The 18,844-nt window shown below is 43.8% G+C and overlaps 3 protein-coding genes across 4 annotated transcripts in view; 2 read left to right on the top strand and 1 right to left on the bottom strand.

Annotated features, from left to right (window-relative positions):
• sat2a.1 (spermidine/spermine N1-acetyltransferase family member 2a, tandem duplicate 1) overlaps positions 1–18,844 on the bottom strand; it is a 119,429-nt gene that overhangs the window by 33,947 nt on the left and 66,638 nt on the right. The gene's annotated exons all lie outside the window — the stretch shown is intronic.
• shbg (sex hormone-binding globulin) lies at positions 3,102–11,435 on the top strand. The gene is made up of 8 exons (XM_080544439.1): positions 3,102–3,365; positions 5,278–5,375; positions 6,862–7,051; positions 7,754–7,915; positions 8,179–8,338; positions 8,880–9,019; positions 9,431–9,614; positions 10,899–11,435. Exons 1-8 carry the CDS (start codon positions 3,273–3,275, stop codon positions 11,033–11,035), a joined length of 1,164 nt encoding a protein of 387 aa, XP_080400565.1. The 5' UTR covers positions 3,102–3,272; the 3' UTR covers positions 11,036–11,435.
• LOC308169506 (neuralized-like protein 4) overlaps positions 13,622–18,844 on the top strand; it is a gene marked incomplete at both ends in the record, with an annotated part of 7,073 nt that continues 1,850 nt past the window's right edge. Inside the window, one exon of the mRNA XM_080544188.1 lies at positions 13,622–13,792. Coding sequence (XP_080400314.1) covers positions 13,622–13,792 — 171 coding nt within the window. The remainder of the gene's footprint in view (positions 13,793–18,844) is intronic.

The following is an 18,844-nucleotide window of genomic DNA, read 5'->3' on the forward strand; positions in this document are numbered from 1 at the left end:
GGTAATTAATCACTGACCAAAAAAACCAAACCCCTGAAAATCAATGCACAGAGTGACTGGAATCTGGTGGTGAGACAGAAGTATTTACTGTGTGTTTAGCTCAAAGGAATTGTGCCTCTGCTTTTAACTGATTAGTAAATGTATTGAGAATCGTCCAGATTTCAACTGACAAGGTGCCTTTTTAATGGCATAAGAAATGTATGGTGGCAAAATGGTCAATTTATCAAAAAAAAATGGCAAATGATAACAATACAAAGTTGAGGAGAATCTTGTTGGCGAAAGTGTGCTATGAAGCTGGTTCTAGTTCTAGGGGGGTGGATAAAAACCTTTTGGTATTGTGAACATGTTTAGGTAATACTGTGCCATAGAGTCCTCAAATGTGTTATTGTTATTCTTAAAAAGATGTTTTAATGTTGCCTGATGACTTTGTCTTTAGATTTGATACAAAGGCTTGTAGCCACAGCTCTCCCAAAGTCTGTACTCTATTTTCTTCCATTTTTCTTTAACTCTTTCCACTTGTTCCCCCTGTCTCCCTCTCTCTTTCTCCTTGCTACAATCAAACAAATAAAGTATTAACCTGATGACCCAACAGAAAGTGGTTTGAGAGTGGTCCCATGTCTGATTTGAACATAAACCGTTCGACAACAATGTACATTGATTGTGATTGTGACATTGTGATTGCCTCTGTAGTCATGACAACGATACGCTTCATCACAACGTAATGGACATATGCTAAACGGTTACAATGCTAAATGTCAGTTACAATGCTAAACGGTTACAATGCTAAATGTCAGTTACAACGCTAAATGTCGTGTCTATGAGAGACCGTTGATCTTAAACTGTCGGGAATCACATTTCATAAAGTTGGGAGCCAGTGTTAGTGGTATGCAGTAGAGTATGCTAACCAGTGGCATACCGCAAAATCCCGGGGCCCCCCCGCAAGGTGGCGGCGGGGGCCCTTTCGCAACGGAGGTTAAAAAAAACGTGCGTTTTTTAGAGTCCGATGCGTTATTGACGTTGCGAAATTAGCCTATAGCAATAGCCTATAACTAAAACCAAATGGTAGACTACATCGGTAGAATGTATTATAAATAGAAAAGCACTTGCTTTATTTCTTTTAACAAAGTGTGGTGTGCACAGCAGTGCGACATCTGTAAACATATCTGTAGACTCTCCGCTAAGGGTTGCCAGATGGGATTGAGAATTTCCAACCTAACCAATCTAAAAACGTCTAAATCTACAAAAAAAACAGCCCACCTGGCAACCCTGTCTCCGCTGCATCAGAGTCTACTTGTTGCGCAAAATTGGCCAGGGTTAGTCAAATCCTTTGTTGGACATATCAAATAATATTCTTACCTTTAACAATGACCAAAACGTCCTCTCCTCCTGGCATTGGTCTGTGCGAAGTCCTTCACTATGTTTGTTAAGTCCAATTGACGTGCGCGCTGGCTTTCAATGCTGAGCATCGCTAGTCCGGATAGTCTGTCCTGGGACATGGTGCTTCTCAGATAGCTTTTGATAATTTTCAGTTTTGAAAACGATCTCTCTGCACTTGCCACTGTGACAGGTATGGTTAAAAAAAAAAGCTTGAGAGCAGAGCAGTAGCCACTTCTATGACACTGGGCAGGATAGATGCATGTCTCAGGAGCAGGAGCTCTGTCCGATCTTTGATTGAATCCTTTTCAATACGTTTTATTTCTGACCTCAGAGCATTTCGAAAGGAAAGAAGCTGTGATGGAAAATCAGAAGAAAGGTCATTATTGTAGATCAAGGCTAGTGTCTCAGCGGATGCGTGCAACGCATCATCCTTTGCCTGTATGAGTTCACTGGGATGTAAACAACGGAATCTCTTTGCAACTGTATCCATTCCTCTGAATCGGTGTCTGAGTTGGGAAACAATGGTGTCAATGCACACAAGAAAAAAGACTCCTGCTTTAAAGCTTTCCTCTGGACTTGTGAGACGACGCTGATCCTCACTGAGTTCATCAAAGTGACGCTTTGTACGTCTTGTGCGCTTCTGGGTGAAATGACAGTTTGTGCCCCAAGAAGCTGCAAGTTCCTGTGCTGCGCTTTTTATGTGTTCGAACTCACCCCTTAGCTGCGATAACGTGTTGCACGCCGTGCTCAGTAGGCCTGCTGCATGGAAAAGGCCCATGTCTTTCTTCTGAAGTAACTTAGACACTATATTGATAGACTCCAGAATCTTTTCCTCGTTGTCGTCGGCCATGGCAGCTGCAGTAACACTGGCCTCCACAGGTGCATCAACGACATGTGTCCCTGGACCCAGTGCTAATCGCATCCCTACCCGCGTCTCAGAAGCTGCATTGGGTAAAAGAAAAGATGAACTTTTTCTAACTTTTGCTGAATTTTGTTCCTTTTTATAGGAAAGTTCCCGTTTTTGCGCACCGCTGAGGTATTTTCGCTTGCTCATTTTCCTTGTGTCTCGCTGCCAACGTGCTACGTGTGACGTCAAAATCATGTTGCTATTGGATACGGCTAACTATGTATATATTTTTAAATATAGGCCTATATATTAAAATTAAGGTTGACACAATGAAGGGCCACTTATTTTCTTTGTTTTATATATATATATAAATAAATAAAAAAGTTTGTATCCAATGTTAGGGGGCCCCCCTAGTGGCTGGGGCCCCCCCGCGGTGCGTCGCTTGCGGGCCCGTCCGCTACGCCACTGGTCCCTGGGGTGGGCCTGTGAAATCAGGCTGTGTCAACGGCCTGTCCTGTCCTTTCTTCTCGCTTTCTCTGCCATCAACTCTTGTCCTCTCCTCTCCCCTCTTCTCTTTTTCTATTTCTTTCCCCTTTCACCCCTTTTTTTTCTCCCCCCTTGCTCTCTCTCTCTCTCCTTCTCACATGTCCTCTCCCTCTCCCTCTGTGTCACACCCCCACACACCCACCCACACACACACACGCACACACACGCTCACAAACATTCAGACAGACAGACGCAAACAAAAAAAACAACCCACCCTCCCCTCCCTCCCCCCCGGGATCGATAGCCTCTGGCACCGGCGATGTGGATGTCAACATGTTTGCTCCCTCTGGCCTCTCGGGGATAGGTCTTTGCAGGACTGGTCGTCGGGGCAGTGTACTTACTGGCTTACTCAGAAGGCACACACACTGTCCTCCAGGGAAGACTCCAGGGAAGACCGTTAGCCCCCACCACCACCACCACTACCTCAGGTTAGTTTAGAGAGACGTGACGTGACCGCTACAGGGTCCGTGGAGACTGCTTGGGTCGGTGTAGCTACTGAAGTATGGGCTTGTGGAAGGTGACAGCAGGTGGACTGCTCCTGGGGTTGAGTCTCACATTGCTCGGAGTGGAGGGACAGGGAAACGGACGGGGTAAGGTATGTCATTTGTCATATTTTGTTACAGTTTAAAAAAAGGCCTTTTTGGGGGGGGAGTTCCGAATTTTTTGGAGTCCTTATTTTTTGGGCCCGAAGTGAAAATAATATGTCATTATTTTGTTTGAGAGCATTGCCAAAAGACAGAGGGGGATTCTCAATACTCTAATGTGGCCTCCTCTCCCCGTATCCTGACCCTGCATTGACAGCATAGGTGAAAGCAGTATTCCATATGTATCTTTTTCAATATACAGTACCGTATATAATATATATGTACTGTATATACTCCTTCACCTCAGTACACTGCAAGCAGAGGAGACATGGAGGAGACATGGAGGAGACAACTGAGAGGCCCTCTTGAATGAATGAATGAATGAATGAATGGTCTTTATTGTCATTAATACAGTACAGGTACCATACAACGAAATTTGCATGAAGCAGTGGACAGTCACAGTAGAGGGGTCACAGTATTCGGTTGTTAAGTCTGACGTCAAACGTGACCCAATTTCCGGGTCCAAACCAGAAATTCCCCACACCAGAGTACCAGTGTACTAAAGCACCAGTGTACTACAGCGGTAGAATGACAGTTCAATCGTTTTTTAGACTGGGATCTATTCATACAACAAGGGACACAGCAGCACTTTCCCATTTTCCCCATATTGTCAGCGTCTTTGAGCCTCGGAAAAGCGCTACATAAATATAATGAATTATTATTATTACTGTGGCATTTCGAAGAGAGCGCCTCAGCCAACTTTGGACCCGGAAACACGTCACGACTTAACAACCGAATAGGACAGTCACAGTAGTTTACAGTCACAGTAGAGGACAGTCACAGTAGAGGACAGTCACAGTAGAGGACAGTCACAGTAGAGTACAGTCACAGTAGTGGGGTCACAGCAGGACTTTGTCCAGTCTGTGGGTGGGAGAGAGGTCAACAAACCTCGCCACAGTTTTGCAAGCTCGCTCACTTATGTTTGGCACTATCGTTCTATGAACGTATGATGTCTACACACAAGTTTGGTGATCATTACTCATAGGTTGTAAGCGTATATGTGGTAATGTTATGAATGCAACACGTATTATTGTCTCTTTCAATATTCTGATCATTATTTTCTATATACTGGCCACAATCTATGAAGGGGATTTCCCAGAACAGACTCATTATCTAGAAAACAATTTTATACAATCTTATTTGATACAATAAATCAAGTGAGCTTAGAATGATAAGGTTCTATCTCCGTTTAGGGTAGTTCAGAGATATTGAGCGTCAACGTTTTTACATTCCATTATGTTTTGTGAGATGGAACCTTTGTGTTTTATGAATTACAACAACAAAAAAAGTAAAAATGTAAAAAACATAACACCACACAGGCATTAATAAACACCTAATGGATCAGATTATGTAAGAATGGGTTATGGGGTTAAATGGGGGGGGGGGGGGGGGGGGCGTCTAGGCAAGGGGTCGGAACCATTGAAGACGACCCTGGAGCAATTAGGGGTTCAGTCAGTGCCTTGCTCAGGGACACTTGGACACGTGGCCAGACTTGTGTAAGCACTCTAACTGAAGTTGTAGCAATAATAATAATAATAATAATAATAATAATAATAACTTTATTTGTATAGCGCTTTTCCTGCAAACGTTGCAGCTCAAAGTGCTCCAATCATTATATAATCTTAATTTAATTATTTAGTCATTTAAAGGCAATATTAAAAAGATGGGTTTTTAGTCTTGTTATGGAACGCTTTTATACAATTGTTATTAATTGTTTTTAATGTTCAGCACTTAGAGTTGCATTCAATGCATGACTTTATCACTTGATTGATTGATTGTTTGATTGATTGATGGCCCTCTGTCATGCTGTGTCTGACCCTCTGTCATGCTGTGTCTGACCCTCTGTCATGCTGTGCCCTACAGAAGCAGATATCAGGCCAGGGGCCCATCAACCTGGGCCAACAGCATGGCACCTGGACGCCCCTGCTGCAGACCAGCGAGAACCTCTCAGAGGTCACAAGGTCAGTCTGTAGACGACCTCTCAGAGGTCACAAGGTCAGTCTGTAGACGACCTCTCAGAGGTCACAAGGTCAGAGGTCACAAGGTCAGTCTGTAGACAGCCTCTCAGAGGTCACAAGGTCAGAGGTCACAAGGTCAGTCTGTAGACAGCCTCTCAGAGGTCACAAGGTCAGAGGTCACAAGGTCAGTCTGTAGACGACCTCTCAGAGGTCACAAGGTCAGTCTGTAGACGACCTCTCAGAGGTCACAAGGTCAGAGGTCACAAGGTCAGTCTGTAGACGACCTCTCAGAGGTCACAAGGTCAGTCTGTTGACAACCTCGACAACCTAAAACAAACGACCAAATGTTCAGACTTTTATTCTGAAAAATGTAAATAAATTGGACCGGAAAATGTAATCTCATTTGTGGGTGGTGACTTCATTTATTTCAAATCACCTTTAAAATAGCACAGAATCCATTGCATCGCAATATGATGGCTTGACTAGGGGGGGTGTGTGTGTGTCATTGATTTTCAACTACGTTTCAGTAAAACAATGTGTTTTGAATCAATGCTCTTTTAAAGGTGATTTGACACAACATCAAATCTAATAGGAGACAGTTTAGTCAAGAGGGGTTGGTAACAGTTAGTTAGTTAGTTTTTATTTGACAATCATGAAATATACATAAAAAGGTATTATCAATGCCATATGTCACACTTACATGGGCTGTCAAGGAATGAACACACAATAAAATCCTAGGATTTAATTCTGTTGTGAACCCCTGGGGTTGTGTGTGTGTGTGTGTGTGTGTGTGTGTGTGTGTGTGTGTGTGCTTGTGTGTGTGTGTGTGTATGTGTTGTGTGTGTGTGTGTGTGTGTGTGTGTGTGTGTGTGTGTGCTTGTGTGTGTGTGTGTGTGTGTGTGCTTGTGTGTGTGTGTGCTTGTGTGTGTGTGTGCTTGTGTGTGTGTGTGTGTGTGCTTGTGCTTGTGTGTGTGCTTGTGTGTGTGTATGTGTTGTGTGTGTGTGCTTGTGTGTGTGTGTGTGTGTGTGTGTGTGTGTGTGTGTGTGTGTGCATGTGGGTGGAGGGGGGGGGGTTGAGGGTAGGAAAGGAGGGAGGAGGGGCAGGATGGCAGGTCATGCAGGGTTTACAGGCGCATCAATACAATATCATTCTATATCATTCTAGTATCAATGTCATACAATGAAATAACATTTTGGGAGCAAACTAATCACATAATGCGAGGTCTCTACTCTATTATAAAATATTGGTTGGTAATGTTTCCGTGTGTCTGGTCCACAGTATCAAGTCTATAGTAACAGTTCCGTGTCTCTGGTCCAACAGTATCAAGTCTATGGTAACAGTTCCGTGTCTCTGGTCCAACAGTATCAAGTCTATGGTAACAGTTACCATGTGTTTGGTCCACAGTATCAAGTCTATGGTAACAGTTACCATGTGTTTGGTCCACAGTATCAAGTCTATGGTAACAGTTCTGTGTCTCTGGTCCAACAGTATCAAGTCTACGTTTGAGTTCAGGACCTTTGACCCCGAGGGGGCCGTGTTCTACGGGGACACCAAGGGAGGAGACGACTGGTTCGTCCTGTCGCTGAGGAACGGCGTCCCCGAGATGCAGATCGGGAAGGCTGACGTCCTCGTCAGCGTGGCGGGGGGTCCTAAACTCAACGACGGGCTGTGGCATCAGGTAAGGGTGGCCAGAAATATGCCAGTCTCTTCTTGAAGATGAAGAACACACTCTTTTTTACTGTTTTATCTACTTCCCCTGCTTTTATATTAATTTTATACTTATATAATATGTTTTATATTCACTTTATTTTTTTATCTCCCTGTTGTAAAGACTTTGAGCTGCATCTCTTGTGTGAAAGGTTTTATATAAATAAAGCTTTATTTACTTATGTTGAACCTCTATGTATCACCCACAGTACGATTACACGGCAATAAGCAAGCTGTTCTATTACAGCAACAACATGTTAAAATGTGCTTTAAGCAGAATATATAGCATTACACACAGGTAATTCAAAGAGATGCAAAGCACCGAATTGCTTTGAGGCTTTGTCAAAGGCTGAGGTGATCCGGCTGTGGCGCAGGAGGTAGAGGCTGGTGGAGGTAGAGACTGTGGCGCAGGAGGTAGAGCTGCCGTCTAATGATCGCAAGGTCGGCAGTCACGGTAATAAGCAGGCTGTTATATTACAACAACAACTTGTTAAAATGTGCTATAGGTATAAAAAATAACTTTAAAAAAGCAGAATAGGCCTATAAAACATTACACACAGGTAATTCAAAGAGAGCAAAGCTGTTGTAAAGCGCTTTGGAATAAGAATAATGTGTCCATTTACCATCTAGCGTTCTCCAAGCTTGTTGTCTGTGTCTGTGTCTGTGGTACCAGATGCAGCTGGGGAGCGAGGGGAAGTTTGTGGTTCTGGAGGTGGACGGGCGCAGGGCCCTGGTGGTGGGCCTGCAGTCCAAACAGACGGAGGAGGTTCTGACCGGGCTGATCCGCCTGGCCCTGGGGGGCATCCTGGTGGACCAGAAAAAGCTGGTGGACCCGGTACGTCTGTCTGTCTGTCTGTCTGTCAGTGTTTGTAAGAAATCTTTTTTGTGTGAGTGTGCATGCGTGTGTGTGTGCGCTCGTGTGCGTGTGTGTTTGTGTGTGTGTGTGTGTGCGTACGTGTACGTGTGTGCGTGCGTACGACTATGTGTATGTGTGTGTGTGCGTATGACTATGTGTATGACTATGTGTGTCTGTGTGTGTGTGTGTGTGTGTGTGTGTGCGTGCATTAACAACACATCTCTACGTGTGTCTGGGTCCAGTTCCAGCCAGAGATGGACGGCTGTGTGCGGCGGGGCAGCTGGCTGAACCTCACCACGCCCTGGGAGACGGACCTGCCCGGGGACCTCCTGCCCTGCCACACGCACATCCAGAGAGGCAGCTACTTCCCTGGGGACGGACTGGCTGTGTTCAACACCTCTGGTATGGTCTACCTACCAAAGACATTGAGGATTACCGTAGCTAATAAACTGTAGCTGTGTTAAGAGAGATTTAAGCAATATCACACTTGAGGTCGTGCTGTTATACTGAATATCAGCACGGCCTGCGGCCTCTTACCTACGACCGAATCACAGCCGTGCTGATATTCAGTATAACAGCACGACCTCGAGTGTGATATTGCTTTTAGAACTTTAACAGTTCTACAGTGCCATTTATTAGTTAACAGTAATAAGCGATTATGATTTGTTTGTTTGTTTAATCGTTTATTTTGGCTCCGCCAACAAAAAATAGTTCCGCAACTGAACTTCAACTGGACTGTTGCCTAGTAACCTGAACACAAACAATGTAGTCTAATTAACGGTCGTTTAGTAGAACACCTGTGCGGCAGAGTGATACATACATATAGTTAAAAGTCCCAGTGCTGTTATACTGTATATCAGCACTCATGGAATGCCTCTTGTCCAATCAAATGACTTGGTCGGAACTAACTGTTGTATAATTGTGAATATCTCTTCTTCTGTAGACTTCCCTATACAGACGGAGGAGGATGAGATCCAAATTGTTATATTGGCAGAATTATCCAAGATGGAGGGAACCATTGTGAGCATCAGAGCTCCGGGGCAGGCGGCCTTACTGACAGTGACTGTCAAGAATACCACAAAGGTACTCGCTAAAAACCTCCTAGGCATTCTCACACATAGTCCCACACATCGTGAGCTTAGAATGATAAGGTTCCATCTCCGTTTAGGGTAGTTCGGAGATATTGAGCGTCAAAGTTTTTACATTCTATTATGTTTTGTGAGATGGAACCTTTGTATTTTATTAATTACTAGCTCAAAAATGTCAACATTTAAAAAAATAACACCATACAGGCATTAATAAACACCTAATGGATCAGATTATGTAAAAAAACTCCATTTTGAAAAAAATGGAGATAGAACCTTATAATTCTAACGTCACGACATTACAACATGATATGATGTGATAGAAAAGCTAGCAGAAAGAGGGGACTATTCTTTATGGCATGGCCAGTACAGCAGCAGGTTCACAAGACCCCATGCCCCCTCCCTCTAGCAACTGATCATCGGAAAATCATACCTCACTGTGGAATTGAAGAGAGCCGTGAATATTACCCTGCGGAAGAACATAGTGGTGGTGTCGACTGAGGTGATTACAACTATCAGCGAAGACCCGTATCTGCCTAACATCCTGACCAGCTGGAGAGAGGGCATGACCCTGGCCTTCGGTGGGCTCCCAGGTGAGTTTGTACCCAAATAATAATAATAATAATAATAATAATATCTTGGTTTTATGTAGCGCCTTTCTCAAACCCAAGGACGCTTTACAGATTTTACAGAAAGTCAGACAGACAGAACAGAAACAAAAACAAAGAAAACATGGCCTGGGGTGGTCCAGTGGTCTAGCACCGCGGTCTACAGCGCACACATATGCCCATGTCGGCATGGGTTCAAATCCGGCCCTGCCGACATGCCCTCTCTCTCCCTTCTTCTCCTTACTTTCCCGTCTGTCTTCACTGTATCTGTCCAATAAAATGAAAAATATCAGTCGGACTGCCCCACTCAGAAAAAAAAGCTTAAAAACAAACAAAGAAAACAAAAAGACAGCGACAGTGACAAACTAGACGAGGGGCCAAAGGCCTTGGTGAACAGATACATTTTGAGGGCTGGTTTGAAGGTGTCCAGGGTAACCCAAGTACCCAAGTTATCCATACCAGGGTAATGGCAACTATGACAAACCAGAAATCCATAATTTTCACTATATGATGTACAGTATGTACTGTGCAATGTCCTGCTACGATGTCATTTTTGCTCACATTTGTCAAACTGGGCAACTCAAAACACTTCTTGTTTTAAATATATAAAATGGTTAAATTCATACAAATAGCAAGCCAAGTTTATTTGTATAGCACATTTCATACAACAGGGGCAATTCAAAGTGCTTTACATGCATTATTTAAAAATACATCAAGAGGAGCATAGTAAGAAAATAAAAATGACAATGAATATAAGCGAATATAAGAAGTAAATAAATAAAACATTTAATAAGACAATAGTAAATGGATAAAAGACATTGAAAGAAGTGTTTGTGTTTAATCATAACTGCTGCAAAATATGAAGGTTTTTAGCTTAGATATATTTAAATATGTTAAGGGTTTGGGCCTGTAAATTGTAATAAAGTACAAGGGATATTGTCTTCTTTTCCTTCCCGTACTCTCTCTGTTATATTCTTCCACATCTTAAATGGACTGACTTATATAGCGCCTTATTCCAAAGCGCTTTACAACGGCCTCTCATTCACCCATTCACACACACATTCACACACCAATGGCGGCAAGCTACCATGCAAGGCGCCGGCCGGCCCGCTCACTGGGAGCAATTTGGGGTTCAGTGTCTTGCCCAAGGAGACTTCGACATGTGGTCAGCCGGGGATCGAACTGCCGATCTGCCAACCTTGCAGCGGCTCTACCTCCTGCACCATGGGATGACATCTTGTCTCTCTGTTTTCCTCCTGCTGTCTGTAGGTGACGGGGAGGACCACGGTGGATCCCAGTACCTGCGAGGATGTGTGGAGACTATCCAGATCCAGGGCAAAGACGTGGACCTGGACCGAGCCCTGCACAAGGACATCTCAGTGTCCTCTCACAGCTGCCCCTTATAAGGCAGGAGGAGGTCTGGGTGCCCCCTTGTCTCGGGGTCAGGCTGTTAAAACGATTGTTTGGTCATGTAAGGTGATTCAGCACAAAACCAGCCAGGTATCCAGGCTGCAGGGGACATGAAATCACACCACTGTGTTTCCCTAGCATTTCCCCATGTGTACTTTCCCCCCCCATCATCCCTCCCAAAGAGTAATCCCCATAAAAACATCTTATTATCTATACTTTATACATTTAAACAGGATCATCTGATACATCTATCAACTGCAGTTCATTTTGAACAATGGCATTCAGACATGTTATCTTCTAGCTGTGTCTGGTTTGACCAAGTCAAAGGGTGCAAGGTAGCTAACTTTTATAGCTTTCCATTTGCTCTGTCAATAAAAAAAAATACAGCGATTCGTATCCTGCGTGCATCCGTTTGTGCATAGGAACTATATTTCTTGTAAACTTGATGTGTGAGGTTATCTGTAAAAGAGAGAGAGAGAGGCCAAAGGTCTCTAACAGTCTACTGATTAAAAGGCCCTAACCCTAACCCACTCTGCAAGTGTGACAAGAGTTGGTTGTAGGCCCTATTCTAGAGTATAGTATAGCTATAAGTATCTAATTCTACTCTACTACTCTACTCTACTACTCTATTCGCTTTCTCCCTTTTTATTTTATTTATTAGAAAGCAGTTTTCAGTTTAGAGTTTCTCGGAAAGCTGTTTATTTTCAAGTTATATAATACATTTTAGTTTATATATATATATATATTCTCCTGTCCGTCTCTGCTTCTATGTCCCCCCCGGTTCATTTAATTGTTCCTCTCCTCGTCTCCTGGGATATTATTGGGGGACGTAACAAGCTGTTTACTATAATATAATATATAATAGTTAAAGAGGAAAATGGACGAGATGAGGCAATGTGCGCGTCTGGAGGTACAACCATCTGAAGAGTACACGGCCCTCCACCGCCCCCTACTGGCGGAAACCGGTAGGCCTACCAGTGGATTACAATGCGCAAATTTAGAGGACTAAAGAGCAAACAAACATCAATAACATTAATACATAATACATAGTCCCATAACTGATGGACAATATTTTATGTTTAGTGGTTTTTGCATAACTCGTTAAGAATATTGGTCTGGCAGGCTATTAATGTAACTCAATCATTCTTCATCTGAACACATTTCAACCTGTCACACCACGAGGGTGTTTGGTTCCGGGATGGGGCTGGAGGGAGGGGGGCGAAACAACCGTTAATCATGTGGTGTGAGTGACAGTCAGAGAGCTGGCTTGGTTATCACGTTTATTGAGATACTGGTAAATGGCTTTGCGCCCTCTAGTGGATCCACATCTTCTCATGATCTCATAAAAACAACAACAACAACAACCACAACAAAAACAAACAAATATAAAACAAAAAACGCCAATAAATTGAATAAATGCACAGGTAAAGTCAGTGCAGCAAGGCTGTCGAATCATCAACGTGACTTTTGATTTGCAATCCAGCTGACTCACTCACTCACTCACTCACTCACTCACTGCAATGACTGATCTTTATGAGTTGTTATGCTTATGAATGACTGATGCAGTCAGTATCACTCAAACGGCAGGTCCTACACTAGTGCATGTATTCAACCAAGACAGTAGAGTTCAAAAGCTTGTTGAACCCAGCGTTTATTTGAACATGGAATATTGCATGAAATGTATATAATTGTAGTTCAGTGCGAATGAAGATCTATATGACGATGGACTAACAGGTAAAATCAGGTTCCCACATCAGGAGGACCAAGTCTGTCAAAATAACAAACAATAAGTATATAGATACATAAATGAATGAATAAATAAATGAATACACACAGTAATAAGGAAATAAATAAATATAAATATAAATTAATTAATGTAATTATAAATAACTGTATTTATTCTTTTCCACATTCATTCTTACATTCAATCTTTGTTTTCCAAGACTACTACTTCTCCACGCTGCCACACTACCGTAAAGCAATCTAAAGTGGTTGTTCTGGTTCGATTGACCTTCTGCCGTTCATCGCCAGAGAAGTGGGCGTGTTCTATTTTCGGTTGGCAACGCCGCAAAACGCACGATATTGTCGCAAAAACATCGAATGTCGTGAATCACGCCGCCACCATCAACCGCCACCAGGGCTCTGATGAATCAACCCCTATTTCATTAATTTTCTCTATATAACGACGTCGATCATTGATCGGCAACGACACTATATAATAGTTTGCCTAACTGGCCATCGGATTTGGGCTCCTAATATCTAAAAAGCACTACGGTTTTCTTATTTTATCAGATTAAAGTAGCGAAGACCAGATATTCTCATTGACCGCCAGTCAAACTTCTACACTGCTATCACACAAAAAGGGGCGTGGACATGACGGGAGAGCAAAGTACCCGGATGCGTTGCTCTGATGAAATGTAAAGTGGTTGGTTAGGTTCGGTTGACCTTCTGCCGGAAATCATCGACCAGAGAAGTGGGCGTGGTCTATTATCCGTTGCCTTAGCTTGGCTACGCCGCAAAACGCACGATATTGTCGCAAAAAACTTGAATGTCGTGAATCACGCCGCCACCACCAGTGGAAGATGGCGGTTCAGGCAGAGCTGCACCCCCGCAGCGGAAAGCTGATCTCTCTGTCCAACTCCAACCGGACCGCCCAGCGGAACCAGCCGGTCCAGGAGTTCAACCACGGCCTGGTGCTGAGCCGGGAGCCCCTCAGGGACACGGAGGTCTTCACTGTGCGCATCGACAAGAAGGTAAACAGACCTGTCACTTTCCCCTGGGGGGGGAGGAGGGAGAGAGGGAGGGAGAAAGAGGGGGAGGGAGGGAGAAAGAGAAAGAGAGGGGGGGGGGGAGAGAGAGGGTGCAGAGAGAGAGGGAGAGAGAGAGACACAGAGAGAGAGACATAGAGACATAGAGAGAGAGAGACAGAGAGAGAGACATAGAGACATACATAGAGAGAGAGAGAGAGAGACATAGAGACATAGAGACATAGAGAGAGAGACATAGAGAGAGAGTGACAGAGAGAGACATAGAGAGACAGAGACATAGAGACATACATAGAGAGAGAGAGAGAGAGAGAGAGAGAGAGAGAGAGAGAGAGAGAGAGAGAGAGAGAGAGAGAGAGAGAGAGAGACATAGAGACATAGAGACATAGAGAGAGAGACATGATCTAACTACCGTAATGACCCTAATATAAGATAACATGTATGATCGATCAGATGAGCCCTGTTCCCTGGCTAAGCTGCAGCAGCTAACGTTGCTTGTGAATGTGAACTGAACTAAGACTTTTTTAGACGAGCTAGATAGATAGATAGCATGCATGGATGGGGAGGGAGGGAGGTGCATTGGTTTGTGTGAGCAGACACTTCCAGTCTATCCAGACTTATCTGCTATTATTGATTGTGTGTTTTTGGCTGTGTTTGATTTGACTGTGCTAAGCTAGTTAGCTGCCCCACTTGGCTGTCAAAACAATCCCATTAGCAGCACAGTAGCTTCCAGCAGGCTAAGCTAAAACCAGTAGGCCCCTGGTGTGAAAACCACGACCCATGATGTTGTGTTAAGGTAGCTAGGGGTTCTCCACGAGATGTAGGCTATGAGATGCGATTTCCTAGTTGTGTTATGGTCAAACAGCAGTCTGCAAGGTCGACATTGAAGGCAGGGAGGGAGGGAACTAGGCTAGCATAGCTGCTGCTGCTACTGTTTTTGTAACAGTACAGTTAGTTGCTGGTTGAGCTACTTGCTTGTTTGCTGTTGGGGTCTTTGGGTTGACAACAACAGCGACTTGGGTGTCCATCGTAGATGTAAGAACCTCTCTATGGGGGGGATGTCCAAGTTGGCCAGAGGACCTGTTAGTGTTAACCCCCTCAATGACCATGATGGTGAGGAGTAGTTAGCATGCTGCCTGGCTCTACTAGCCAGTGAACACATCTTACTCAGGTATACTTGACATGTGTCCATGTGTGTTTGACAGGTCAATTGTCCAGGGTTCCCACGGAAGGGTCCTTGAAATCCTTGAAAGTTTGTGAATTTGAGAGAAAGAAATCAAGGTCTTAAATGTTTTTGAAAATAGACATGGGTCATTGAAAGTGCTTGAATTCCCCTCTCTCCCTCTCTCTTTTTAATTGTTGTCTGTGAGCGGATAGTTCCTGTTATATAAATTCTCATCTAGATCTGTCTCAAACTATGCCGTGTCGGGTCCTTGAATTTGAGGGAATTGACTGAGTCTTGAAAGTCCTTGAAAGGTGCTTGAATTTGATTCGCTGGGACGGTATACATACACAAGTTTATTTCTAGCACATTTCATACGACAGGGGCAATTCAAAGTGCTTTTTTACGTACATCATACAGCATTAATAAAAATACAACAAGAGGAGAATAGTAAAGAAAATAAAAGTGACAACAACAGATATTGAACAGATACAGCAATAAAATATATAAACATTTAATAAGATAATGGATAATTTAAAAAGACATTAGATGAAAGTGTTATGTCTGTCAGTGTCAGAGAGATGAGATGTCACACAGAGAAGCAGAGAGTGGAGGGGTGTGTGTCCTTGAGCGATACGGTGTCACACAGAGAAGCTGAGGGATCTTTCTAACTTACTTTCTAAACTCACTTGTTCCCTGTTCATCGATTCACTTTTGATCAGGTTACAAAAACTCTGCACCTTGTCTAAGTTTCCTACCACGATGCAGGATTAAGGTGTCAGATTATCACAGGTAGTGGCTTCTGCACATATGAATAGGCGTACATTAAGACGTCAGCCCCGACCCTGATATTTTTAATGACTGATTCAGTCAATGACAGATGATTATTACTGTATTCAACCGCTGTCCTGCTCGATATGGTGTGTGAGATCGCAGTGTAAAATGACACGTTTGTTTAAACACATTTAGCCTATATCTACAGTGAATTCACAGCACTTGGAATATGATACAGAAAAATGTATGCACACACTACAATGTTGGCTTTGGATAAAAGTCAGTCAGTTAAATGGCATATATTATAATAATAATAATATTAAGAAGTATGGGTGAGAGAGAGAGAGGAGGGATGACATGCAGGATATGTCCGCGGCCAGAATCGAACCGGGAACCCTGCGGTTACATGGTCAATACTTAACCCGCTACGCCACCTAAGCACCCCATACCTGTGCATCTCTGGCAGAGGGCACTGGGTCTTCCAATGCCCTGTGTATGTGCCACTGTGAGCCACTGCACACATAGAGGGGCTGTTAGTGCTTGGCGATTCCATTCTAGAAGTGCCACTACATGGGGCGCTTAGGTGGCGTAACGGATTAGGCGTCTGCCATGTAACCGCAGGGTTCCCGGTTCGATTCCGGCCGTGGACATATCCTGCATGTCATCCCTTCTCTCTCTCTCTCTCTCTCACCCATCCTTCCTGTCAATATCTCTACTGTGTCTGTCAATGAAAAGGACTGCCCCACTCAGAAAAACATAACTTTGCACTAAATACAAAATACAACCCATGAACCCATACTATGAAGAGCACAGAAGGCTAGAGAATGTCCCTCCCTCCCTCAACCTGATACGGCCTCTCTTACTGATAGTTTCATGCTCTGCATCATCACATGCATCAAAGCTTTATAATGGCCTCTCATCCCTAATTGGCTGACAAAAATCAATAGCAGGCCCCTGTACATTGCAACAAACTTGCCATTGCTGGTATGCTGTGCATTGGCATTGATTGAGATGAAGTGGAACGCCTATTGTCCTGCTGCTACAGAGAAGAAACAAACACATCTAAACAAAAACAGAGATATTGACGATGTCAACGGCCTGTTGTTTTGTAGATGTAGGCCTAGGTCTAACACTGTGAGGGTGCTGGTGGAGGGTTAAGTTGAAGTAGCCTGTATGGGAGACAGTAGTTTGGTGTAATATGTGTCTCTCCTTGTTGTGGCTGCTCTCTTTGTAGTGTCTGTGTCAGAGAGATAAGAGAGATTGTGTGTGTGTGTGTGTGTGTGTGTGTGTGTGTGTGTGTGTCTCTCTCTGTGTCTGTGTCTGTGTGCGCGCGCACACGTGTGCGAGTGTGTCGCTTTTTCATTTTCACCCATGAATCTGTGCATAGTTTGCATGTTTTGTTTTGATTGTGTGTGTAAAGAGAACGAGCACCCCACACCGACAGACAGATCTCGGTGGGATATGTAAAGGCGGGGTGTGTAAAGGCGGGCTGTGTAAACGGAGGGGTAGGTGTGTAAAGCAATACGAGAGAAAGAGATTTGCTGTCTTTCCGCATGGTCGAGCAGTGTCACTCTCTTAAATCTGTAACCCAAATCCCCCAGCAGCCTCCTTCTGTAATACTGCCTTACATAGGCTAGCACCACAGTGTGAACAGTGAACTGGAGAACACCACAGTGGAAAAAAGTCAAAAGAAAGAGAGAGAGAGGAAGGAAGGGTGAGAGGGAAGCTCTAATGGTAAGAGGTGTTATGATTTTTTTAGTTATTTATTGTAGGCCTAGCTATTTTTCTCCTCGTTGAAAAAAGACTGGAGGAAAAGATCTGTCCGTTTTGACACAAGCGGGCAAGGAGATAAACGTGGTAGATTGAGATTGTGAAAGGCTTAAAAATCTGCGATTCTTTTGGTAATTGTATTGTGGGAAATAATGTGTTTCTATGGTAGATGTTGCTGTGTAGTCCTGAAGAAGGTCTATGACTGAAAGCTCGTAATAAATGTAGTCTTTTGCACAGTGTTTGAGTGTGCGGATGCTGTTATTTTGCACGGTAATTGTGTTGTGGAAATGCTTTTCTATGGTAGATGTTACTGTAGTCTAGTACACTACACATACACACAGTTGATACATGCCACATAATCACATTTGGGCATGAAGTCACAGAAGGGTTATTGTGATGTCGTAATGACATGTGACACTCAAAATCACAAGATCTGGTGTTCCTTTTAGGACCTGCTAATTCTGAACAAGAGGATAGATCACTCAAGGATTTGATCAATGCCTAGTGTCATCAGATCTGTCTTTACATTGACCAACTGTCGATTGGATTGACTTGACTCGGTTTACTAGCAGAATTGACTTAAAGCCGGAATTGTACCCCTGTAATCCATTACGATTTGTTGTTTTCATTAGCCATAATAACAGCAGACACAGTCACAAGAAAAATCTCGTTTTAAAACTATCTCTGTGTCAAGAAATCTTGTTTCAAAACTATCTCTGTGTCAAGAAATCTCACATTGAGTCCCCCTGGTCAGTCGTGTGTCAATGTTCCAAATTGGAGCAAATTCCTGCGACTCCCAAGATTCCCTCCACCCTCCCGACCACACAAGGTTCTTCTGTTAGACACGTAGCTACTAGCTAGCACGTGCTGCTCTCTGTGAGAACCACTGACATCGTAGAGGAGGGTCAGAGGTCAGAGCAACACGCTTGTCTGACGTATTTTGAACATGTTTTTTGTTGTTGTTAGGCTCTAAATAAAGACACAGGCCTACATTGTCTTTCGATTGCTATGAAAAATGGATTTCGGCTAAACTTCCCCCCCTGGGGCGCTTAGGTGGCGTAGCGGGTTAAGCGTCGACCGCGTAACCACAGGGTTTCCGGTTCGATTCCGGCCGCGGACATATCCTGCATGTCATCCCTTCTCTCTCTCACCCATTCTCCCTGTTAAAATCTCTACTATCTCTATCAATAAAAACACAAATATGAGTGGGATTGCCCCACTCAGGAAAAAACAAACCAAAAAACGTCCCCTTTCCCCTGACCCCTGGTTTATCTTTTACCCAGCTCTCCTCTTGCATTGCACTTGCTGACCTCCTCTCCTCCTCCTCACACTGC

This window comes from Nansenia antarctica (genome assembly GCF_963989245.1).
Source record: "Nansenia antarctica genome assembly, chromosome: 13".
NCBI lineage: Eukaryota > Metazoa > Chordata > Actinopteri > Argentiniformes > Microstomatidae > Nansenia > Nansenia antarctica.